This window comes from Thalassophryne amazonica, chromosome 3 (genome assembly GCF_902500255.1).
Source record: "Thalassophryne amazonica chromosome 3, fThaAma1.1, whole genome shotgun sequence".
In the NCBI taxonomy this organism is placed as follows: domain Eukaryota; kingdom Metazoa; phylum Chordata; class Actinopteri; order Batrachoidiformes; family Batrachoididae; genus Thalassophryne; species Thalassophryne amazonica.
Window position 1 is genome coordinate 40,214,158 of NC_047105.1, and position 27,296 is coordinate 40,241,453.

At 42.8% G+C, this 27,296-nt stretch overlaps 1 protein-coding gene across 3 annotated transcripts in view; it reads right to left on the reverse strand.

Annotated features, from left to right (window-relative positions):
- Positions 1-7,407: 7,407 nt before the first annotated feature.
- The window catches only part of tox2 (TOX high mobility group box family member 2), a 432,153-nt gene continuing 412,264 nt past the window's right edge, over positions 7,408-27,296 (reverse strand). For all 3 annotated transcript variants that reach the window (XM_034166083.1, XM_034166084.1, XM_034166082.1), the window contains 4 exons: positions 21,680-21,760; positions 13,547-13,957; positions 13,304-13,452; positions 7,408-9,370 (listed from right to left, as the gene is read on the reverse strand). In XM_034166083.1, coding sequence (XP_034021974.1) covers positions 9,328-9,370; positions 13,304-13,452; positions 13,547-13,957; positions 21,680-21,760 — 684 coding nt within the window. In that variant the 3' untranslated portion in view covers positions 7,408-9,327. The remainder of the gene's footprint in view (positions 9,371-13,303; positions 13,453-13,546; positions 13,958-21,679; positions 21,761-27,296) is intronic.

The following is a 27,296-nucleotide window of genomic DNA, read 5'->3' on the forward strand; positions in this document are numbered from 1 at the left end:
CATGGCTGAATATTTATTTGTGGTGCAAATTTGGCGAGAATCCGTGAAGTACTTTGATGTTATCCTTCAACGCGTATATAAAGTGAAATCTTGATCCGGATTTGGATCCAGATCACCTCCAACATTTATTGGAGTCTTCCACGGCCTAATATCTGTCTGTGGTGCAAATTTGGTGAGAATCCGTGAAGGAGTTTTGACATTATCCTTCAACGCATATATAAAGTGAAATCTTGATCTGAATTTGGATCTGGATCACCTCCAACATTTATTGGAGTCTTCCATGGCCAAATATCTATCTGTGGTGCAAATTTGGCGAGAATCCGTGAAGTAGTTTTGATGTTACCCTTCAATGCATATATAAAGTGAAATCTTGATCCGGATTTGGATCCAGATCACCTCCAACATTTATTGGAGTCTTCCATTGCCTAATATCTGTCTGTGGTGCAAATTTGGTGAGAATCTGTCAAGTAGTTTTGAAGTAATCATTCAAATCCTATATAAAGTGAAATCTTGATCCAGAATCCAGATCCGGATCTGATCACTTCCAAAGTTTCAGTGGAGTCTTCCATGCTTTATTATCTATCTGTTGTGCAAATCTGGTGAGAATCCATGAAGTAGTTTTGACGTAATCCTTCAAAGCATATATTAAGTGAAATCTTGATCCAGAATCCAAAGTCTGATCTGGATCACCTCCAACATTTATTGGTGTCTTCCACGGCCTAGTATCTGTCTATGAAGCAAATTTGGTGAGAATCCGTGAAGTAGTTTTGATGTTATCCTTCAACGCATATATAAAGTGAAATCTTGATCCGGATTTGGATCTGGATCACCTCCAACATTTATTGGAGTCTTCCATGGCTGAATATCTATCTGTGGTGCAAAATTGGTGAGAATCTGTGAAGTAGTTTTGACGTAATCCTTCAAAGCCTATGTAAGACTGAGTGTGTGTGCGTGTGTTCGCACATTGCGCTTTCAACCTAAGGGCCCCAGTGACCTCCCCCTTGGTGCCCCCCAATCAACATTCCAAGTTTGGTGTCGATTGCTTAATAACTGTGGCTGTGCGTATTGGAGCAGGTCGTGATCTAATTCAAATATATAAGGCTGACCGTGTGTGTGTGTATGTGTGTTCATGCACGTGTGCTTTCAAATTTAAGTTGAAAGCACACGCACCCCAAAGATGTCCCCCTTGGTGCTCCCAGTCACCATACGAAGTTTTGTGTATTAAAACTCTTCCACAATATTCCAATATTGTTACATCTTCATCGTGTTGTGTCACTTGGACTTTTGGTTACACTTTGTAAGTTCTCGGAAGACGGTCACAAAAAAAATGCTGAGTGCAGACAGAATGCTCTGCACATATCCATATTTAATTTTGAGCTTAAATAATAAATAAATACGAGGTCTGTGAGAAAAGCAACGGACCTTTTTATTTTTTTCAAAAAATATATGGATTTGATTCATATGTTGGGGCAGCACGGTGGCTTAGTGGTTAGCACTGTTGCCTCACAGCGAGAAGGTCATGGGTTCAATTCCCGTGGCCTTTCTGTGTGGAGTTTGCATGTTCTCCCCGTGTTTGCGTGGGTTTCCTCCGGGTGCTCCGGTTTCCTCCCACATCCAAAGACATGCGGATTAGGTGGGTTGGAATCTTTAAAATTGTCCTTAGGTGTGCGTGTGGGTGTGTCTGTTTGTTTGTCTATTTGTGGCCCTGTGACAGACTGGCGTCCTGTCCTGGGTGTACCCCGCCTCACGCCCTATAACTGCTGGGATAGGCTCCAGCTCCCCGCAACCCTTAATTGGACTAAGCGGTAGGAGATGGATGGATGGATTCATATGTTTTTACGTCAGCCAAGCTTGAACCTTCATGCGCATGCGTGAGTTTTTCCACGCCTGTCGGTTGTGTCATTCGCCTGTGGGCAGGCTTTGAGTGAGCACTGGTCCACCCGTCTCGTCGTTGTTTCATTGCGAGGAAATGGCGGAATGATTTGGGCTTTTTTTCCATCAGAATTTTTTCAGAAACTGTTAGAGACAAGCAGCTGGAAGCCATTCGAAAAATTTATCTGGCTATCGGTGAAAATTTTACAGGCTTCACAGAGAATAAGGAGTGTTACTACAGCTTTAAGGACACCCCACAATGGTGCACGGCGCGCTGCACTCCCAGCTGCCATCGAGAGGCAGAAACCACGACATCATTTATAAACGGATCGCTGTGTGGAGCCGGGACCGTCGTGTGCAGTTTCTCTGGTTATCACAAGAGCTGGACATCAGCCATTTTCTGGCAGATTTCACTTTTAACAAGAGATTTTGTCATGGAAAGCCGCGCGGAGGCTTCGCGCGTCAGGACCGATTCAACGATGAAGCGAGACAAAGGAACGCCTCCATTTCGGAGTGCCAGAGGACAAGTTGGGACAAGCCCAGCTCTCCACAATTTCTCTTATACTCACTCGACTGGTAAACACTGAAAGCCGAGATAGGCTTGTCCCAACTTGTCCCCTTTTTGGGGACAAGTTGGGACAAGCCAAAAATTTAATGGGGTCTTCCAAGGTCTAACACCAATGTGTATTTAAAATTGGTGAAAATCCATTAAGTAGTTTTGACGTAATCCTCAAAATCCGACAAAGTGAAGCATACAAATTGAAATCCTGATCTAGAATACGGATCTGGATCAGCTCCAAAATTCAGTGGATTCTTCCATGGACCTAATATCTATCTGTGGTGCAAATGTCATCAAAATCCATGCAGTAATTTTGACGTAACCCTGCTAACAGACAGACAGAGAGATTTCTGCGGAGGTGATGGTCAAGTGGTTAACTGTTGGGCTTGAGACCAGAGGATCCTTGGTTCAAGCCCCAGACTGATGTGAAAATCATTAAGGACCCTTGGGCAAAATCCTTAATCCCCAAGTTGCTCCCCTTGTGTAGGCGGCACAATGGATTGGTGGTTAGCACTGGTGCTTCACAGCAAGAAGGTCATGGGATTGATTCCTGGCCTTTCTGTGTGGAGTTTGCATGTTCTCCCCGTGTCTGCTCCAGTTTCTTCCCTCAATCAAAACATGCTTATTTAGGATCTGCTCCTTTCTCTGTCCCTGACCAAGGCGGCATCTGCATCTGGATTTGGTCCCCGGGTGCTCGACTGTGGCAGCCCACTGCCCCTAGTGGTTGGATTGTGTCTAACTGTAATCAGGATGGGTTAAATGCACAAGTTTTGTTGTATGACAATAATGGCTCTATTTCTATTCTATTTTAGGGAGCGCCTCACATGGCAGCACCCTGATATTGGTTTGTGAGTGTGTCTGTGCAAATAGGTGAATGTGAGGCTTCATTGTAGAGCGCTTTGATTCAGATGGAAACATGCTGTATAAATGCAGTCCATTTACAAATAAATAAATGCTGATGATTTTATTCCATCCTTGACAGATGTAATAATAGTAATTTTTGTTTTGTATATATGAAATAGTGAAGAGCAGTTTTTCCATCACTCTTGGTCTTTGTCAGCCAGCCTGGTTTAACATCTGTCACCTATTTTGTTGTCACAGCAGTCTTTTAAAATCAACATTCGCTGCATTCACATCTTCTCAGTGGCGTCTTCAATCATAAATTGTAGTCTTTCATTGCGTATCAGCCTCGCGACTTTCAGAGGAGGAGTGATATTCGGGGCGCTGACTGGAGCGCCACATGGATACTGTCTCCTGTCAGTTTACTGCAGTATTCCTACAGAGTATGACCACTCCAGAGCAGCTGTGGAAAGCAAAAAATAAATAAATAAAAACCTAAACAAAAAAATAAATACATTTAAAAAAAAGGGGGGGGGGGGGCTTGTTAAAGATAACTTCATGTGCACACAAATATATACAAAGATACTGAAATCGAACTGTATGCACAAAAGTGGAGACACATTGACGCAATTGCACCACAAAACCTCTTTTATCTGGCAACACATTAAGAATGTATGAGTGTGATTTTCATATAATGTGTGTCATAGTGGCAGCTTTTCCAATTGTCCAATAATGATCTATTTGCCAATTCAATGCCACTGAAGAACAGACAGCAGGCAGACGTAAAATGAATAAAACATTGAACTGGATGATCCTGACGGCTCTCTTTCAATCTCACTCTCTCTCTCTCTCTCACAAAGTCTCCAAGAAGAAAATCAGTTCTTGGACGGATGCCTAACTTTGTGTGTGTGTGTTGCATTTCTCTGTTCTCTTTATCTCACACTAGACGCCCACGATGCACCACTTTCACAAGCAAAGCGAACGTGTTCTCGCATCTGCTCTCTTGTTTGTTAAGATAGTTTACTGGCAATATCCACGCTGGCTGGTCCACGCTGTACCCGCGGCTAATTAGCTAATGCTGTTGGATTCCAGAGCGCCACGCTAAATATAAGTGTAGCACAAAAATACCTTCTTCAGTCCAAATACATAGTGAGGTAAAAAAACAAAACAAAACAAAACAAAAAAAATCACTAATTAAAAATGTGTGATAATGTCATTACAGAAAAAAGGACAGAAAATCTGTAGTATAATAAAACACATGGCTCTGATTATAAAGGGGTACAGGGAGGATCTGACCCCCTGTCCTCTAAGAGTTCAGAAATTTTAGATATTCTTCTTAACTGTAATTGTCCACATTAGATTACACATATTCAAGTCTGGAAAAATATTGCAAATGTATTTCAGAATTTGTATCATACCATTTCAAGCTAAAACCTTCAAATAAATCACTTCTTTTGACCAATCAGTAAGCAAAAATATAATTACAAGTATTTCAAGTCAACTAGTGATAAGAGGCCCCACACTGACAATCGACTTGTATGGATTTAGTGAAGAAAGTCATCACCAAAAGAAAAGGCTAAGGTAAGCTGAGTTGTTTTTAAAAGTTTCTTTTCATTTACTAAGATAAACATTCAGATGTATACGTGTGGGGATTCTCTCCATGCTACCAGACATTTCTAATGACATTTTCACCTATTCATTGTTGATAGGACACAGTTTACTTTGAGAGTTTTAGCTTGCCTCATATGCGACATGGTATAGCTGGTTATGGAAATGTTTAAATTCTAACTCAGTACTGGACTCAAAAAACTTCGTTCTTCACAGTGAAAATTTTAACCCCAAAGCATTTTAAAAACTAGAAGCACTCAGAGAGTGCAAACCTCCGCCAAGGCCATGGGGTCACTGACGCCATAACATCTACACACCGTGGAATCATTGAACCTAAAAAAGTCTAACAATGATGTTTGCTCAGTAGTAAAAAAGTTTCATCTGCTGTGACTGGATAGCATGTATCCTTAGCACTTGGCATCACAGTTAATTGCAACTTGCACCTTTCCCAGAAGCTACTGTCATCTGAGCACTGATATCGATATTGCATGTGCTTATAGACAAAAACAAATAAGAGACAAAATTCAATTTATTATTCAACTAAACTGCAAATATATGAATTTTTTAACATTTATGAAACACTTCTCTAAACAAGGCCATAGGGTCACTGACCCTAAAGAGATTCCCTCCTTGGCACAGTGATCTATTCAACAATTCAGTGTTTCAACCAAAACTATGATACATACACTTTTCTTTCCTTTATATTTGACATCCTTGACCATGAAAACATACCGCTAGAACTTGGAATCACTTTTATGTCTTTATTAGTTCAAAGGTTATTGTATAAAAATGATTTTTCAGTAATGGCGGTTTTCTTCTGGATCTAGCTCCATAACATTTGAAGCTACATCAAATCTGATGACACCTTACTGAATCAGTACAGATTCAGCTACAATTTGGTGTTAGTTGTGCATCTCTAGCTTCATTTGTCAACTCACACTGACACATTTTCTATTTTCCTTATAGTTTTGCATATTCTGGATCACCAGATCCAGAATCCGGATCCGATCATCACCAAACTTTGTTGTTTGATAGAACATTTGTCTATGTTATACCTTAATTTTTTTCAAGCCTTTCTGCCTTGTTTTTGTGGAGTTAGAAACTAGAATGTCAAAATTCCCCCTATCCCGCAATGATGAAGAATCCTTTAAAAAATTCCTGGATCCGGATCATGATCAAAATCCATTCAAAACTTTTTGAGTTGTCCTGCTGACAGACAGACAAACAAACAAACGCGACCGAAAACATAACCTCCTTGGCGGAGGTAATAAGACGTCATAAGTCTGCGGTCCAGTGTGACACAAGTCAAGGATAGTTAGCTGGTTCATGTAAGTAGCTATTTAGCTTATTTAATACATTTCACTTTATTAAGTTTAGCGGGTCTGAATTAGACTGTGTGACGTGTCCATGAATGAACACTAACACTGGGTATTTCCTAATTGTTGCCTTAAGTTACAGTTTAACAAAAGAATGCTAGCTAGCTATAGCTAACATTTGCCTTACCCAGAGTTTAACGTGGACTGGAATGGTCCAGAACACCTTTGTTAACTTTTCCAGTACTTTGTAAACTTTATTTCATCATTTTGGGGACAAACAGCTGACTCCTGGTTTTTTCAGAGTGAACTCTAATTTAAATAAATTTTTGCTAGATCTTTACAACTGGGCATTTGATACATTTCTGATAAAATATATTAAATTATAATATGAAAATATTTCTCCTGCTTTATCATCAGTTATGAATCTGAGTGTATGTTTTTCTTACTCAGGTTTGGCTTTAGCACTGCAGAATAAATAGTCAAATCAACAAAGAAGTGCATGAGTTTTGATTAGTTGAATATTTTTTGAAAAATGTACGCATTTTCTATCTTGTTCTTGTGGTTTATCCATTAATGATCAAAAATTAATTTATAGTGAGACAAAATATCTATTATCATGAAGAAATTCACGTTTTGTGAGATGTGCCTTCACATTTTGCAAGATTTTTTTTTCAGTATTCACATTTTGCAATTCACATTTTACGGATAATTCACAATATGCAGTAGATTCATATTTTTGGGGTTAACAGCCATGTAGTCTAACATATAGTAACCATAGCTTAGCATAGCTTAGCTTAACGGTCCTGTCCTGACCGCTCTGTGTCTAAATAAACATATCTGCACTCTGCAGTTGCACATCAATCTTGAACAAATCTACACTGCAATCTGGCATCGACCTGAAATGTTTAACGCTTCCATTCCCCGAGTTTGATTGTGCCAGGAATCGATGAACCAGCACTTGACAGCAGGACATACAGTTGGATCAGGGACACTTAGCTGTGACACAATGTTATAATTGGTAATAAAAAGAAAGCTGGCCAAAGAAAAACAGAGTGACGTTTGATATGAGGAGAGTAAACTGTCTCATTTGGAGACGAAGGCTTTACTAAAAGCTTCATGACTTGAAGTGTCAGTCTTATGCTGCATTCGAAACGACTAAGAAACCACATTCTTTTTGTGTAATTTACGCACTGACAAAAACTCCATCAGGTATTTTCACTTGTAATCATTTTTATTATGCAGGTTTGAAATAAAAGAGCCATTGTGACACAAACAGATGCTGCTGGCAAGAAAGGAGCAGCACCCAAAATGTACAAAACAACCAGGTAATTGTGGTGATTTTATCAAACCAAAGGAAAAATAAGAATAAAGATACACCTCTGTTGTCAGAAGCAAAAGTGATCTCTTTTTTTTTCATATATATAAATAAGAAAACCTGTCAAACAGCTGATGGGGAACTAGTGAAAACAATATATTGATAACCATTTAAAATATTAATCATTACCGGCTTTACAAATAAAATAACTACAATTGGCAGGTTTTTTTTTTACACAACTTAAAATGTTATATTTCTGTAACAACTAAAACTGAAATGATGCTACAGTAAGAGATAAAAACAGATGTCTTTGTCAGCAAAATGCATTTCTGTTAATCACACAAAACTTTAAAAAGATCAACACAACCAAACACTAGCAACTTATCAAAAAAGAAAAAAAGAAAATCACTGTCTGTGGATGCGATGGCTCCATTCACATATTTCATTACTTCACTTCTGCATGTCGAAGAGACAGAACTGACATTACGGTCAGACAAAATAACAAAAGGGAGGCGACACTTTGAGGCAGACCTGCAATGTTATATTTCATTTTATCTCACACCTTCTCTTTCATTCCTCTCTCTCTCTCACTCCTTCTCAGCCGACTCTTTCCATTTAATGATCTGCAGGACACATATTGTGTATTCAGTTTTAGATTGAACTTCATTGGGAAAAAAACACACCAGTGAGCACAGATTTAATGCGAGAACGAGAGTGTGAAATGCTCTTCTGAAATCCAGCTGCACGAGGCTGTTAAAATTCACGAGAAAAGACTCCACGCTCCCGACGGCTGAAAAAAACGCTCTGCTGCGCGCCCTGTGCAGGAACGGCGCTCCAGAACGTGGCTGTTGCACGCTCGTGTCACGAACGGGGTACATTCTAATGTCCACACGCACGTGCACGTACAATGACTTACATGTAATATTAAAGAAGCAACAAATCTGTCTGGACTTCGAATTATTCAGTTTGATCCCATAAAATTCATATTTACAATCACACTGTGACAACTCCATAGACCTCGATGAGCCTGTTTTTTTTTTTATTATAGGAAAAAAAAAACATTTTGTGTTACCTTCCCCACCCGAGCTTGTTTTCTATTCATTTTCAGGCCCTTAAGCAAAGCTACCGTAACATCAAGGCCTGCGCTGAACCTACTAAAAGTTAATATTTCTCTACTGTACGGTTCCCAACGCTTATTGGCAAAAAAAAAATAAAAAAAATTTGTAAGCCAGAAATAAATAAGACAACAACAAAAAGAAAAATAATAATAATAATAACAAAGGGAAATTAAAATCATTAAAGAAGGGGAAGAGTTGTTTTTCCTCCCTTCTTGTTGTAGTTAAAGCTGGATGGGGTCCCTGAGGGGACACAGAAGAGGCGCACGCGCTCCACGCCCCGACATCTTCTCCACAGGGTGCAGAAACACGGCTCCAAAGGGCTTGTGGGAGCAGGAAGGAGGGGACGCGTCATAAGTGTTTGGCAAATTGAAACAGCAAGAGAACCGCTAATACATACATTAAGTGGTACAGACAGTAGTCATCTAGTTAAAAAAAAAAAAAAAATCCCGACTCCGCTCATGAACTCTGCTAGAAACTGAGAAAAAAATACTAATAGTCACACTGACAAAACGCATGGTTGTGGCGGCGATGCAGCTTGGGGAGGTGATGTGTGTGTGTGTAACTGTAGGTAAGTGTGTGAGAGCGTGTGCGTCAGAAGAGGGCAGGTTGGGTGCGGTTGGGTGAGGTGGGGTGCGGGGGTTGGATGCTGAGAATTGACTCCTTGGTCTGGCGTTGGTAGAAGGGGCGCCGTCTTTGCTTTCAGGTGAGGTAGAGAGGCTTGTCCCTGCCTATCATGGTGCCGCTGCAGAAAAGAGAAAGAGAGACACAAGGGCACGTTAGATTCCCAAATGAAGATACAAACATAGCGGGAAGAAGGGTCCAAGTACAATTGAAAAAGGGAAGCGCACATCGATAGACAGTGTTGCTCCTTGACTTTTTTAGGTGATAGCAGCTGATTACCTGCCACAGGGCGGGTTTGATTCAGAGACTAAAATGAAAACTTCATCCTTACCAACAAAGCTATCACCTCCCACCTATCCTGGATTCCAGAGAACTGTTAGGGTGCAACTACAGCTGCCTCAAGAAGAGACAGCTGCTGTTACTACTTCTACTATTACTACTACTACTACGACTATGCTACTGCTACTTGCAAAAATGAAGTTAAAAAGCTCAAAGGGAAAAGAAGAAAATAGAAAAGTATGCCACCAACTTTTCAGCATACTTGCCAATGATGATGCAGAACAAAGGTGTCTCTCCTCTTAACTACAACAGTACTACTACTACTACTACTACTACTACTACTACTACTACTTCGTATGTCAAAGTCTATGTGTGCCAAGGTTGGCTCAATACTGCAGCATAAAATTGTCTCTACCCTTGACTACTACTACTACTACTAAATTTCTCAATAGGCTATGTCACTCCCTGTGTGCCACGTTTGTCTCAATTCTGAGGTGTCTTTTGGGCAAGAGAGGGACACACACACACATATACACACATAGTTGTCTCTTAGTATACAGAGTCAGTGATGCTAGCATTGTAGAGAAGGTAGCTCAGTGGGATCAGGACTTAGAACACCAATATGTCAACTTGGCTTAAATTCTCGGTCACACTACTTGTCTGTGTCCTTGGACAAGACACTTTATCTGTATTGACCAAGCCCACTTGGCTGTAAATGGGTACCGGGCTGGCATTCCGTCTACAGGGAGTCGTAGACTTTCATCTGCTTCATGCTATATAATCCAGGGATAAGCACCGGCACCAATGGGTCTCAAGGCCTATATCGGAATTATTTTTTCTTGGAGCATTAAAATGCTGTTTGCCAAATGGTTTCAAAACTGAAGTCTTGAGTTAGGAACATCTGGTTTTTATTGCTGACTCACAAATGCATGACAAGCTCTATTATCCCACCATTACCTCTCCAGCTGTCCTCACTGCCTCACTGGAACTGAGCTGATTTTTAACACCAACACTGTGAAAGTAGCAGTAGATTCTTGATACCAAATCCTGTATGCATACTTGTTTACAAAAAATATACATCTTGCGTGGATTGTACTATCTAGCCCATAAATTTAGCCTGAAAAACTTGACCATCTATACACAGGCACTCATTAGAATGTGGACAGGCAACTCCATAAGTTTTTGGACAATGCCACAATTTTTATTTGGTGTGTGTATTTTACTACAATGGAGATGAATTTAAACAACCAAGATGTGATGGTACTTTAGACTTTTAGCTTTCATTCAAGGGGATTAACATAAATATTGTGTTATGACCTTTCACACTGACGTGAAGTGGCTGACGTTGGGCGATGTAGCAGATTCCCAGAAATCTGTGAAATGTAAAATGCCGGAGGAGACTCGTTCCAGGGTTCCAAATTTCCTGTCGTCAAAGTAGGATGATCGTAGCTCAGCAGAGGACGATGTTGTACTGGCTGAGCTCGATGTTTGATGATGGTTCAACTTTCACGGACTAGCACCTCCCAGTTTAGCTGGCGTAATCAAACCCTATGTACCACCCGGGCTTTGCGTTGTCAGGGCGCAGGACTACTTTGTGTCCCTAGGGTGAATAAAAAGTCTGCAGGCCAAAGAGCCTTCTCTTATGGTGCACCTATTTTGTGGAATGCTCTCCCTGTGTCAATAAAACAGATTTTGTGGAGACTTTCAAGACCAGACTTAAGACACATATTTTCTCCCTCTCGTACAGCTAGTGTTAGATATATTTGTGTTCAATTATAGCTTTCTTTATTTGTTTTCTGTACTTGTTTTGGTTATACTTTTAGTTTCATTCTTATTCTCATTTTCCTTTGTTCTTTCTTGCTATGTTCATGTAGAACTGGATTTAACCAATTTGTACCACTTAGGATAAAGAGAGTTAGGTTACGATTATAAATCATATGTCTCCCGTTATTGCGTGGGCCTGAGGCAGGAGGATGGACCTCCCTTGAATGCCCACAGGGACAATAACAGAGGGATTTTGCAAAATAAGGTCCGCCTCTGTTACGCATATGTAATCCTGTATAAAAACTGCTTGTATCCATTGTTCTGGGTTCTGTAAGAGTGGATCTTGTCTGTAAGAGAAGTTCTTGCAGGGCCCAAACTTGATTATTTTTGCTGTGACTTTGATTAAATTTAAAAGTGCGGAATAGTTAAAGTTTGTACTTCATAAGGGGCAATATTACAGAAAGAACTGAGGGAAGAATTAACACTAACATACTGGCATAGTGTGATACTATCCTTTTAAAGTCATTGTATTAGCAATGGAACAGGTCTTGGATTCAACTTCATCTAAATTTTGGGTCTGTGAGTGAAGCTGAGGGCTAGCGGCCGGCGAGCACCTCGGTAATTTCTGTTTTTCTGTTGATTGACTGCTGATGAATTATACCTTAGGTGTACTTTGTTTTTTTTTCCAGCTGACTGATTCTGCTCTTTTTCTCTCTGTCTGAGGTACAAATGACGGCCGGATCTGAACTGAAGGGCCCAGACGGACTGTGAGGTTGAAGACCTGAGGCGGGTGCTGCATGCTGCAGTCTGCATTTGAAAGTGACCCTGTTGCGGGGACAGGCCCACTGACAGCGTAGGCGACCCCTGCCTGTGGTGCTGACACCTTTGTGGACTTCTCATCTTCTTTATATTGCTATTGTGTTGTGTGATTTTCTATTTTCTATTTCTTCAGCTTTGTAAAACTTTGGAAAACCTTGTACTTATTAGAATGGCCTAAGCAGTGGGTCACCCCTTTGAGTCTGGTCTGCTTGAGGTTTATTCCTCAATATCATCAGACGGAGTATTTTCCTTGCCACCATCACCTGTGTGCTTGCTCTAGGGGTTGGTAAGGTTAGACATTACGTAACTGTGTGAGGTGCCTTGAGGCAGCTTTGTTATGATTTGGCCCTGTATAAATGAAAGAAATTGAAACTGAATTGAAACTCTTACTGTCAAAGGGCAGACACATTGGTACTCTGAGGCGTAGAAGCGTAGCTTGGCGGAGCTGATCACTGACTCAGACATCACATGTAGCCTATATAAAACACGATGTAACTGTGATTACATCACTTGTTACTGTTGCGTCATCGAGGCAGCTTCTACATATTCCTTCACATTTCTTCGTGCCCAAGGGATCCAGAGGAGGTTGTGTGTCCAGTCAAGCCTCCAACATTGGCCATTGGAGGCCCACAGAGTGGAATGGAGCAGTAATGGCGTACTGGTGAAGGTGACGTAATGGCAGCGGAGCTCAACTCTTGCTTGTGTTTTAGCATGTACGAATGTTCAAGATTGTAAGCATGGAAATTTTTTCCTGGGCCACAATGAACGCCAGCGTTGCCCAACTGACACCGACTTAGGTCCTTGAGAGTCTGGTGGACCTCTGCACTAGTCAACGTTCGTAAAATTTTTGCTCTCCATCGGCAATAAGTGTGAATGCACCCTTAACATTTTGGAATTACAGCCATTTACATATATAGTTCTTTCATTTTCAATGATGCTTTGACTAAATGTTGTAAAGGCTGGAGTTAGAAGGAAAAAATAAAAGATTAATTCAAACCTGGTTCTCTCATCCTAATGTCATCCCAAATGTAATTGTTTCTATTTTATTTTTGACACAAAGTTTTCCGCAATTTTTTCAGAACACACAGTATTTAATCGGGCTGCATTCATATTATGCTATTCCTGCGCTTCACGGTGGTACATCACATTAACCCAGTCACATGGACAAATGTTCTCTGCAGCTTCTACAGACCTGCAGTGGTTTCCACACTCTCGATTGCAGTATTCACCGTCCCAATCGTGGTTCTGAGGCACTCCGGGGCCTGGACCAGGGCCAGGAGCTCCTGGAGACTGGGAACCTCCAATGCTCTTCTGATACTCTGGCTGGAGATGGGAAAAACCCTGGAGGAGGATGGGGGGTGGGGGACTTTACTTCAGATGGCATCCTAACAATGACATCTAAACCAATCCAAAGAAGTAAAGGTGTCTGAGTTACCTGCTGCCCGTGAGGCGGGGAGTGCAGAGAGGCCTGCAGGCCCATCTGGTGGGAGATGATTGGCTGGGACTGGACCTGCTGCATGCGGATAGGCTGGTTGAGGAGTGAGCTCTGGTGCAGGGAGAGCTGCTGGTGGGGGTGAAGCGGTGGACTGATCTGGAAGGAAGAAGGGGGAGAGGCACTAATGCTGGGCAACATCTGCGATTGGCTGAGCGTTTGTGACAGGGTGTGGCGAGGGGCGTGACCCGCGTAGCTCTGCAGGTCGGTGAGAGGAAACGCCCCGGGCCCCAGGTAGGGCGACGATGGCTGTGGGGGAGGTGGCACACTGTACAGGGGTGGGTTGGCTGGCATCATGTGTGGAGAGGCCTGGCTTGTTTGGGCACTTTTTGTCTCCACGGGGTCATTATATGTCTATAGAGCGAGACAAAAAAAGGAACATTTTATTACTTTAGCTTTACAGCCATAATGTCTCCTTTATGTATAAACAAGCATTTGCTGAGGGGGGTTATGTGAAATAAATAGCGCAGCTTTTGCTCTCACATTTTAATTACACAGTGTCACTCCATTTTTAACTCATAAAATCTCATTTTAGTCACTATTTTAGCAGTTTGGTCATTTACTGTAAAAAATAAATAAATTCAGAATAAGCTCTATTACAGATAAACTAAAAAAAAAAAAACCATGATGGTTTCAAAACAGAAACATTCAGTTCAACTGAAGAGCTACAGGAACTGAATGTCAAGTTGTCAGCTAGCAAGTAACTAGCTAATAGCATCTGCTTAGGCTGCTGACTTTGCAATTTATTCATTACAGCATCAAATGATTTGATAAACTAAAATAGACTGATTACCCAGAAGATTAAGCTCTTCTGGATTTCTTATTCATTTCAACATTCAGTGTTTAAGGTTCAATCATTCACAAAGGACACACACTGCTCTGTAAGCCTTAAGCCTTAGGCTAACTGCTAGGCTACATACTGAGTTTCTACACATACTTCCACTCGAAATACAACATACTGTCACTTGCTTTTACAATTTGCTGATAACTTATCATGTCAAATGACTGACAAAACCAGACTTTTTAAAACTGTATCCTTTTAACCAGCATAACCTACAAAGCATATCACACAAAGAAAATCAGAGAGCATAAATAGCTAATACCAGCCTTTAACACTTAAATTCTATGTGACTTCTGACAATGGAACTGTAGGCCTTGGACCTCGTCTTTGTCTCATCAATACCGCCATGTTTTTTCTGACAGTGCAGTGTTGCAAAAAAGATGCCATGTTATGAAGCCTAACTGTATCTAGCAGTGAGAGAAACAGCTGCATTGATGCTGAAAACTTGTGGAGGTCTATATTTTTCCACACAGAAAACTGATCAGGAATCAATGAAGAATTGGACTGATAATGGTAAAGATATTGATAAAATCTCATCAATTCCCACCCCGCACTTTATGTGTGGGTGTGCCAGGCCTTTCACCCAGTGATTCCTGGGGTAGGCTCTCTTAACAGGAACAGATATTCATTTAGAAAAAAAATGAGTGAATGATGGACACTTCCACAAATAAAAACATTTCTTTGTCTCCTGTCATTTCCACAGATTAGAAGTTTAAGAAGCGATTAAGACAAAGCAGAAGAACATCAGTGTCCAATGTCTGGTTTGAAAATATCAGACTCTGCTTTGGCTAAAATATGGGTGGATCTTAAGAGCCACATAAAAAACTAGAAGGGAAAAATGGGATTTCTTCAAGGAAATGTTATTTATGTGCTTGTACTTAGTGCATGTTGCAATCACACAGCGCACAACAGCAGATACTAGATTCAGACAGTGTACATATATTCACTGCCCTTTTTATTGGACAGGAATGACACGTATCAGCACATTTATTCTGCAGAATGCTCTGTCTCATGAGCTCCTGCACCATATGCATGAAATACATTCGACGTTTCACCGTCAGGCTCAATGAAGTAATGTGCCCTGCTATTTATTTACGGCTCACAAGTGTCCTTCCTAAACCAGAAAATAATCAATGGAACAGGACGGAAGGACAGATGAAGTGGATGGACATGTGATACATTTGGAGGGTCAAGTGGAAAATGAAATGCTGAAGAAAATGAGCAAATGGAAACGAGTGAGAAGAGATATATGTGGGGGCTGGAGGAGGCTGATTTGCATTTAATTTGTTGTACCTTATTTTATTTCAAGGCTATAGCTACAGTATACATCGCTATCTACAGTGTGGACCTATGCAATACATGTTAATCTTTTGGAGATGGCTCCGAAGGAGGGCCAGACCCAAAATTGTGTTCTGGATGCCTTGATTTAAGTCTTTAGAATTTTCTCCCCCTACTCTTAAACGCAAGAAGGCACTGGTTCTACCACTAGGCCCTTAAAAAGGTTTTCCCAGTTAAACTCTAATTATGCCAATTAGCCATTCAGAAGCTTTTAAAAGTAATTTAACCAATTCTGGAATCTTCCATGCTGTTTAAAGAGGCTTTCAGCTTTGTGCATGATTTCCACCTGTTCCAATATATCCTTCTACCTTAGCAGTTGCTGTAGCCATAAAAACAGATCAGTCTCCTTTTGTAATTTCTGATGCAGTATTGTTTATCAGTATATGATGTAATCTACTGTCTCGTGTCGTTTCTCAGATCAGTTGTTGGTTTGGTTTTGTGGTATGCAGGAGATCACTTGACCGAGGGTCTATACGTTCAAATAATAATAAAAAAAAACACCGTCATCACTCTTTACTCTTAGTCAGTCTCTTACAATGGTGTAGCCTAAATACACAGGCTTTCTAGGAGCGCACCCAAGGCACGTACCCTCTGGTGCGCACTTTTTTTTTGGGGGGGGGGGGGGTGGCGACCCCGCCCCCTGTGATAAACTCATCTCCCCCTTAATATTTTTTTTTCAGGTGCCAGGCCTGAAATCAACTCTATCACAGTGTAAAATCAACTCTATCATGCTGTGAATGACTCTTATTGGAGTACAAAAACTTGATCTGACAAGATGATAGACCTGATTTCACTCTATAATAGAGTGTATTTAATTCTATTTAAAGCAGGACCAAATGTTATCCCAGCAGAGTATATTTTATTTTGCACTATTTGCTGTGAACATTTGTAGCTGAGGTGTATATGAACTTACATCTGTAACTGTCCATACAATATGTTACAGGAGATTTAAGGAATAAAATGCTGAAGTCTTTGAATTTTCTATGAACATAGAGCCTTTTTTGGATTTTAACCACATTCTGTTGAATTTTTTTATTTTATTTTTTACTGAATGCGAGAGAAGTGCAATGACCTACAGTTATTAGCAACATTAACAACATTTATTTATTTTTCTCTTCTCCCAAACAAACTGACGTGTCAGAAAACAAAAAGGCAACAGGTGCACACAGAAGCTGTGAATCCTTCAAATGACGCTCCAATTATCTCCCGTTCCCACCCACCCCAATCTGCTCTGAAAGGGCTCCTTCACTGGCAATTAAAAAGAGACTTGCATGAAATCATGGCATTCGGCTTTGGGATTGGCTGGTCCTGAATGAGTGAGAAGTTTTTGCAGGTTTATTTTTGTCACTTTTTTTTACCGAAAATCTACCAAACCAACATATAGTATCAATCAAGCCTCTGTATAGGAGCTCTGACATGAATGCCTAATTGCACTGCAGACAAGAGATGAGAATGTGTTTAGTTGCCACAGTGAAGAGCCTGATGAATTAACTATTCATGCCTTAATCAAGGTGCTTGTTTTTGGACCATGAGTGTGACAGGAAGTGTGGCACTGAGCGGAGGGGAGGAAGGGAAACGGCGAGAGGGAGGGCAAGGAGGAGGAGCTTGGCATATGCTAATGTAATTTAGAGCTGTGTGTGAAAACAATAAAGAAACAGATATGCAGTGAACAGAAATATGTCTGTGCTCTGATAACTATTGTGCAAGTCATGCAGATGTAACACAGTTTGATATTTTTGCTACAAATTGGTATATCTGAGTAGGGGCGTAGCTAGAAATTCCACTTTGGTGGGCGGGGCCTACTATGTTGTAGTTGTCACCACAGCTGTACCCACCATTGAGGTCAGTGAGGTCCAGATATTATTATTTTTGCTGAAAATAAGTGCCGGAAAGTAATTCTACTTTGGATATACAAAGATACTGTACAATGTTGAGATACAACTTATTTTGGTGTTACCAAACTCTTCATTCAGCACAGTGGTTCTCTGATATGTTTACAAAACAGTCAAGCAGCTACATTTATGGATGTGTGCTGCACCATGATGTAACTGAAGACTTTTACTAGCAGATTGCTAGTAAAATTTAATTGGTAGATTAAATTGGTAATTTGTTAAATGTAACATATTACCAGTTGTTCCTAAATGGGTGTTCTATGTTAAACAGTGGCCATCCATCATGATGCCAGCTAGTCAGTTAATTAACTAGCTAGCTAGTTAATTAGTTGATCGAGCTAGATAGATAGCTAGTTAGTCAGGTAGATCAACTAACTAATCCATTAATTCTGGGTGGAATTAAAGAGACACCATTAACTGTTTTGAAATACTGAGTCATTTTCTGAAATAATTATTGACTGTTTGGAGCATTTTAAAAAGTGACTCATTGTGAAGAATATGAATTTTGGTGAAATCATCTCAGGTCATGCCCCTAAAATGGGGGTAAAATAAAATTTTTCACAGTGTGAAATCAGTGTTTTTTTTGGACTTTGATGGTGAATACATCACAATAGCTAAAATGTGTAGTTTGCAAGGATGTAGTCACATGACTAGTGTTGATGAGGTGACATGCTCTGTTTTTTATGTGCTGTTTTAAAATTTTATTCTATATGTGTTTTATTTTTGTGAATTTGTGTTTTTAATGTTAAGCACTTTGGACACCAGTCAGTGCTGTAAAGCGCTTTATAAATAAATGTTGATTGATTGATTGATTGATAATTAGGTTGACAAATTTTCCAAAGATAATATTTTGAGGACGAAAGTGAGTTTGTTTGTTTGTTTGTTTGTTTTTTTTTTAGTGCAGAAGTGAAGCCCAGCACAGTGTAAGAATATTCTTCAAAACGTAGATCTAACCATACATTTGATCCTTTCCTTTTGTGGGGCCAGGAGAACATTATTAAAATGTGTTTCCTGTCCCGAAAGCGTGGAACCGGCTGTGTTTGTGGTTTGCGTTGCAGTTTTGCATCATGCTACTCTAAGCTGCTACATGCAGGACACCGGCCAGTCTAGCTGAGAAAGCCGCTTCTGTGATCACGGAGTTGGACTGGAAGGCGACGACGAGAGGACGCTTTTAACAGGACAGCTGTAGTGTCAATCAGCTCCCAGCCCTTTGACTTACTGGCTAAGCTGAGTTTAAGTGATGGCTAAGTTAAGCACTACGGGGAGCCCACAGTGACACAGGATCCAACGGATCTGCAGGCTGACGAAGGGGCGTTTGTTTTTCTGTGGAGCGCCACACAGTGGAACAATAATTCTACATGGCTCTGTGTGTGAAAACAGCAGGAGTGAAATCAGAGACACCACTTTGGTATGTAATCAATATTATTCAGTCTTATTGAGACGTATGCAGTGATGTTTTGTTTAGTTTTCTCTGAAGATACTGCGGGTTACAAAGAGGCGAGATGGACATTTGTTGATCGCAAAATACACAAATTTCATTTTAACCCCTTAACGCCTATTGTCGCATATATACTACAATATTTGACTCAAATATGCAACATACCAAATTGACCAGTATGCCTGTTGTCGCAAATTTGCAACATACCATTATTATTATTATAACATTATAACATAAATTATTACCATAATACCAAAATTACTATTTATTTTTTGTGCAAAAGTGAAATTAATAATCTCAACATTATTTACCATCTACTTAAAGGCAAAAACACACACAAAACATTTTTATATACAGCTATATAAATTCAGGCGTTAAGGGGTTAAAGCCAAAATGAAGCCATATTACATTTTGAGACAAAAAACACAACCCAGATAAAAATAGCTCTGAATCCGGGTGCATTTTTCAGACGGCGTATGGCTAATTTTATAATTATCAGCTACATCAGGACTCGCACAAGTTAAAGAGTTGGAGATTCATATTCTGGTATATAATATTTTAAAAGATAGTGATTGGAGTGTGATATGCCCTTTAATGTTTCAAGTATTTTAAAACTGGTCACTTTTCAAACAAAACATTTCATTTAGTGTTTCAAGTGTTCCGAAACAGTAAATTATTTATAAACCAACTATTTTCTGTTTTGAACAAAATAAAAAGTGAATTATTTTGTGAAGCAGTTGGTTCATTTCATTTTAACAATTTTAAAAAAAAAATATTTGCAATTATTTTAGTCTTTCAAGCATTTTGAAAAAGTGAGTTATCTGAAGCAAATGGTCCATTTATTGTTTTTTAGAAGACTGAAACCATCATTTTCAGTAGGAAGCTTTTTTTCATTTCAAGCATTTCTCAAAAATTAATTATTGTACAATGAAATTGCTTCTTTTAATGATTCAATTATTTCAAAACTGTCACTTTTCAAAGCAACTATTTCTTGTACTGTTTTTAACATTTGAAAAAGTGATTCATTTTGTGAAGCAGTTGATTCATTTCCCAGACAGCAAATAGATCCAGGCCGGATGTAGAAGTGTTTCAAAATGCTTGAAGACTAAAAAGGATTAGTCAATGAGCCAGTGTTTTGAAACAGTTGAAACTACTAACCCAGACAGCAAATAGATCCGGACCGGATGTAGTCCAACATCTGGTACCAATCCTGAAAACAGATCCGGTCCAGACAGTTTTTGCACCCTGGCCCAGATCCAGCACGGCTCCGCTTTACAGTTCTGGAACAGATCTGGACCAGATCTGAACTGGATCTTCAAAACACCAACCATTTACAGACCATATGTGGCACGGATCTGGGACAGATGTGGTCCGCATCACAGCACCATGGCAGGAACATGGGGCATAACGATAAGCAATTTTATCTGCACTTGGTAGAAACTATCCATTAGCAGTTGTAAACTCTGTACTCTGTAATCATGATCATCACTGAGGCTTTTTAAATGCTTATTGCAAAGCAGTTTGTTTCTTTACGACAATCAAGTTTTATAAATCCAGGGACACTGATCTCTGTGTTATAGATACAAATCAGTTTCCTCGGATCCACGGAACTTAGCCCTGTAAAACTTGTTCCTGCCACGGTGCTGTGATGCGGTCCACATCTGCCCCAGATCCGTGCCAAATATGGTCTGTAAACGGTTGGTCTTTTGTGGATCCAGTTCAGATCTGGTCCAGATCTGTTCCAGAACTGTAAAGCAGAGCTGTGCCGGATCTGGGCCAGGGTGCAAAAACTGTCTGGACCGGATCTGTTTTCAGGATTGGTACCAGATGTTGGACTACATCCGGTCCGGATCTATTTGCTGTCTGGGTTAGTAGTTTCAACTGTTTCAAAACACTGGCTCATTGACTAATCCTTTTTAGTCTTCAAGCATTTTGAAACACTGAATTGTAATCTGAAGCAATTGGATGATTTGTTATTTCAGCATTTTGAAACACTGAATTGTAATCTGAAGCAATTGGTTCATTTGTTATTTTCAGCATTTTGAAACACTGAATCATTCTGTGCAACAACTGATTTGTTTGAATTAGACTTTTACAAAGGTTCGTATGTGTCATCACTCTGTGGAACCTTTTGAGTGGGCTTTGAACCTCTCACCTACCCCTTGCTTATGCCTGTGCATCAGAGGGTGTAAAAGCAGAAATCTGCTAATATTCTGTGGTAAAATGGAGCAACCTGCAGCGAGTGGCGATCAAAACGCTTTAGTGGCCAATCATGGAGGACGTAAACACCAGGGGTAGAGCAAATGACGGGTAATGTCCATTTTAACATGTGCACAGGCAGACGGCGCACTTCTTTTTGTTTCTCCCCAGGTTGCAGATGGGCTGTGTTTGAGGGCTAATTTTCACTGTTCTCCTCAAAGCACACTTATGCACAAACACACGAACCCCTCAGTGCAGCAAGTGGCCCCTTTCCCCAGAACAGGACTGAGAAGAATTCTCTGTCTAATTTATCATCTCTTATACCAGCGCTGACCTATGTATATCAGACACATGACCCCCATGGTTACCTTGGAAACCAGACTGGCTCTGTAGGCGGCCAGGGCTTTCAGGTACTCCTTCTTAGCAGCCTCTGTTTTCCTCTTGTAGCTCTGCAGGAGCAAACACAACAACAACAACAACGACTGATTACAAGGTGACACCAAAGGCTAAAATGACCCTACGGGGGCCACACTGAGCAATGTGGAGGAGATTTAAAGAAGGATGGTGTGACTGCGTGTACCGGCATGGTTGACTGTGGTGAAAAACGTGTAGTAACAGTTCACTGCATCTTCACCAGTTTTAGTCTATGAGCCAGTCATCAGTTTTGACCTAATCGGAACCATGTCAGGTGATGAAACAACACTTAGAATCCTGTCTCAGTGTATCATGGCCGTCACAAAAATGTATGATAACCATCCCAGGGTGGTAGCTGTAGCCAGGCAGGGGTCAGTGAAGAATTGCACAGAGGTCAAAATGTAAAAATGCTTCAATCATGTTAAAACTATACCACATTATTTGTATGATCAGAATGATTCCAAAAAGGTATAGTTTGGACTATCTGTGACTGAATGTTCTGGAGTTATGGGGTAAAAACAGCAAAAATGGTGACAAAGGTCAGTTTCAGTTTGTACAGGGGTCAAAAGTTAAAGTTGCTCCAATTTCAGGAAAAATATGCAAATTATTGGTTGAAATAAAAGGATTAATAAATGAAATAGTTTTGACTGTGTTGAATGTTTGGTCTCCAAAAGTGAAGGTCAAACAAGGTCGACATCCATTGGATTCTATGACATGTGACATATGTTACCCTAAGTGTTGTTTCAAATCCTTAAGTGGTACCGAAAACCTGCTTGGCCCATGGACTACTTCAGGAGATCTGGCTGCAGCACATGTGACGGCGCATTTGACTCGGCCGTTTCCAGAAAATATGCATATTTTGTGTAATAACACAAAAACAGAGTTGGAAATGTAATGGAGCTAAACGAGGAGTTGGGAGCTGTTTGTCCTTTTGTGTACTGCTTTCCAGTCTCTCCTCCTCTCTTAAGGCTGTTGCTCATCTCTTAATCAAAGCTGATGTCCCGGCAAATGATTAAGACGAGGAAAAACAGAGGGGGAAAAAAAGCTTTCAAAACTGCATTAGCACAGAGGCAATCTCCAACCTTCTGAATGAACCTCAAATGATGCGTTAAGACGGAGAATTTGAGTTAATGTCATCACATGTCACTCACGGCTGCTTTATAGCTGCCGTTCCCTTTTTGATGCTGAGAAATAAACGAGCAAAAAGTCCAGCCTTAAATCATCGAGGAAGTCTCTGATCTCAGCATGTGTCTGGAGCATTTTAATATGAAGCAGTGTGTGCGCGTGCACGCACGTGCATGTGTGTGGGTAATTACTGTTCCTCGTTGAGAGACTGTGGACAGGGGTCATATTTTTTTTTCTTTTTTCAAAGAGGTGAGATAGAACAGCCATTAAGAATTCTTGTATTGCCAGATGCATAAAAGCTGGCAACCACTAACACACATATATAAATAACACATATAGTCAATAAACAAACACGGCCGCTCACAGAACGGAAAACAAACAAAGAGGAAACAAGATGGATGTAATCTGCAAAAACAGATGATGTTTATCCTCTTACTGATCCCTGTTTACAACATTATATTATTTCTCCTCTGCAGAATGCATTCTGAGACTTTGAAACAAGGTTGATTAAATGTGGAAATTGCTTTTGACACTATACAACACATATACTTTGTTGTGAAAGTGTAGTGACACGGACCCACAACAGGGGGCGCAAATGAACGGTCAATAGATGAGCCAAAAGGTAACAATTTAATGTTGTGAAATGTGCACAACGAATATACAGACAATCTCAGAATATGATTACAGTCAAATTACAAAGGTGACGTGTGGGCAGGCTCGAGGATAGAAGACGTCTGTCCTGAGAAGGGCCGGAACCACACGATTTCTGCCACCACCGAACCTGGTGAATACTGGAGCCGCCAAGTCCCGAATTCCCAGGTGATCACCGTCTCCGACTGTCGGATCTGGTACTGCTTCAATGAAGTACGATATCTCGGCGATGAGGTGGAGATGATGTCTGGGTTTTATGGAGTGAGGTGATGAAGAATGAGAGACAGCTGTCAGGAAGTAATGAGTAACAGCTGTCACTCCCGGCTGTGTCCGTGGCGGCAGCGCCCTCTCGTGCCTGAAGCCCGCACTTCAGGCAGGGCGCCCTCTGGTGGTGGGCCAGCAGTACCTCCTCTTCTGGCGGCCCACACAACAGGACCCCCCCCTCAACGGGCGCCTCCTTGTGCCCGACCAGGTTTGTCGGGGTGTCGGCGGTAGAAGTCGGCCAGGAGGGCCGGATCCAGGATGAAGCTCCTCTTCACCCAGGAGCGTTCTTCGGGTCCATACCCTTCCCAGTCCACCAGATATTGGAACCCCCGGCCCATTCGACGGATGTCCAGGAGCCGGCGCACTGTCCAAGCCGGCTCCCTGTCAATGATCCGGGCAGGAGGCGGCGCCGGACCGGGAGCACAGAGGGGTGAGGTGTGGTGAGGTTTGATCCTGGAAACATGGAAGACCGGGTGGATCCGCAGTGAAGCTGGGAGCTGGAGCTTCACCGCGGCAGGGCTGAGGACTTTGAGGATACGGAAGGGGCCGATGAACCTGTCCATCAATTGTGGAGACTGTACTTGCAGGGGGATGTCCTTCGTTGACAACCACACCTCCTGCCCAGGCTGGTATGCAGGGGCCGGGGACCGCCGGCGGTCTGCATGGGTCTTGGCCCTCGTCCGGGCTTTCAACAAGGCAGAACGGGCGGTGCACCACACCCGACGGCACCTCCGAAGATGGGCCCGGACCGAGGGCACACCGACCTCTCCCTCCACCACGGGAAATAATGGGGGCTGGTACCCCAAACACACCTCAAATGGGGAGAGGCCGGTGGCAGAAGACACGTGGCTGTTATGCGCATACTCGATCCAGGCCAGATGGTTACTCCAGGCCGTCGGGTGCGCGGATGTTACGCAGCGGAGGGTCTGTTCCAGTTCCTGGTTGGCCCGCTCTGCCTGTCCATTCGTCTGTGGATGGTACCCGGACGAGAGGCTCACGGTGGCCCCCAGTTCCCTGCAGAAGCTCCTCCAGACGTGTGAGGAGAACTGGGGACCACGGTCAGAGACGATGTCGGTGGGTATCCCATGCAGACGGACGATGTGGTGGACCAGGAGGTCTGCTGTCTCCTGGGCTGTTGGGAGCTTCAGGAGGGCCACGAAGTGGGCCGCCTTGGAGAATCGGTCCACTATCGTGAAGATGGTGGTGTTGCCCTGGGACGGCGGGAGGCCCATGACGAAATCCAGGCCGATGTGGGACCAGGGGCGATGAGGCACCGGTAATGGCTGGAGAAGTCCTTGGGACCTTTTATGGTCTGCCTTGCCCCTGGCACAGGTGGTGCAGGCCTGGATATATTCCCGGACGTCGGCCTCCATAGACGCCCACCAGAAGTGCTGCCGGACAACTGCCACGGTCCTTCGCACCCCTGGATGACAGGAGAGCTTGGAATCGTGACAGAAGTCCAAGACTGCAGCTCTGGCCTCTGGTGGGACGTATAAACGGTTCTTTGGACCTGTTCCTGGGTCCGGGCTCCGTGCCAGGGCCTCCCGGACGGTCTTCTCCACGTCCCAGGTGAGGGTGGCCACGATAGTGGACTCCAGCAGGATGGGCTCCGGTGGATCCGACAGTGGAGTTTTGACCTCCTCTTCGTGTACCCGGGACAAGGCATCCGACCTCTGGTTCTTGGTCCCGGGGCGATAGGTGATCCGGAAGTCAAAACGCCCAAAGAACAGTGACCAGCGGGCTTGCCTGGGGTTCAGCCGCTTGGCGGTCCTGATATACTCCAGGTTCCAATGGTCAGTGAAAACCGTGAACGGCACAGACGCTCCCTCCAACAGGTGTCTCCACTCCTCAAGAGCCTCTTTCACCGCAAGGAGTTCTCGATTGCCGACGTCATAGTTCCGTTCAGCCGGGGTCAACCTGCGTGAATAGTAGGCACACGGGTGAAGAACCTTATCGGTCTCTCCGCTCTGGGACAGCACGGCTCCTATCCCTGAGTCAGAGGCGTCCACTTCAACCATGAACTGGCGGCTAGGGTCGGGCTGCACCAAAACTGGCGCAGTAGAGAACCGTCGTTTCAACTCCTTGAACGCGGCTTCGCACCGATCTGACCAGGTGAAGGGGACTTTTGGAGAGGTCAGGGCTGTCAGGGGGCTAACTACCTGACTGTAGCCCTTAATGAACCTCCTATAGAAATTAGCGAAGCCGAGGAACTGTTGCAGCTTTCTACGGCTTGTTGGTTGGGGCCAATCTCTCACCGCCGCAACCTTGGCCGGATCAGGGGCGACGGAGTTAGAGGAGATGATAAACCCCAGGAAGGACAAAGACGTGCGGTGAAACTCGCACTTCTCGCCCTTCACAAACAGTCGGTTCTCTAACAACCGCTGCAGGACCTGACGTACATGCTGGACATGGGTCTCAGGATCTGGAGAAAAGATGAGAATTTTGTCCAGATATACGAAGACGAATCGGTGCAGGAAGTCCCGCAAGACGTCGTTAACCAAGGCTTGGAATGTCGCGGGGGCGTTGGTGAGGCCGAACGGCATGACCAGGTACTCAAAGTGACCTAACGGGGTGTTAAATGCCGTCTTCCATTCGTCTCCCTTCCGGATCCGAACCAGGTGATATGCATTTCTAAGATCCAGCTTAGTAAAGATTTTGGCTCCATGCAGGGGGGTGAACACGGAATCCAACAATGGCAACGGGTATCGATTGCGAAACGTAATCTCATTCAGCCCCCTGTAATCAATGCATGGACGGAGTCCGCCATCTTTCTTGCCCACAAAGAAGAAACCTGCCCCCATCGGGGAGGTGGAGTTCCGGATCAGCCCGGCAGCTAATGAGTCCCGGATGTAGGTCTCCATTGATTCGCGCTCAGGTCGTGAGAGGTTGTACAGCCTGCTGGACGGGAACTCAGCGCCTGGAACCAAATCAATGGCACAATCGTACGGACGGTGCGGGGGAAGGGTGAGTGCCAGATCCTTGCTGAAGACGTCAGCAAGATCGTGGTACTCAACCGGCACTGCCGTCAGATTGGGAGGGACTTTGACCTCCTCCTTAGCCTGTAAACCGGGAGGAACCGAGGATCCTAAACACACCCGATGGCAGGTTTTGCTCCACTGAACCACCACCCCAGACGGCCAATCAATCCGGGGATTGTGTCAGACACCACCAGAGTTACTGGTTGTGTCTTGTGTGTGAGTAAAGGGAGGAGGGTGCCATCTAGTGCCCGTACCTGCAATGGCGAAGGAAGCGCCACCAGAGGGAGCCCTACCTCCCTTGCCCATCTGCTGTCTAGCAGATTCCCTTCTGACCCCGTGTCCACCAGTGCTGGGGCTTGAAGGGTTAAATCTCCGCTCAGGATTGTGACTGGGAGTCGTGTGGCAATCTGTGTGTGTCTCACTTGAATGTTTTGACCCCCCCTTAGCCCAGTCTCTAAGGGCGAGTGTTGTCGTTTTGGCCGTTTGGGGCAGTTTCTCTGTGTGTGCTCAGTTGAGCTGCAGAGAAAACACTCTCCACGGATCAACCTCCTCA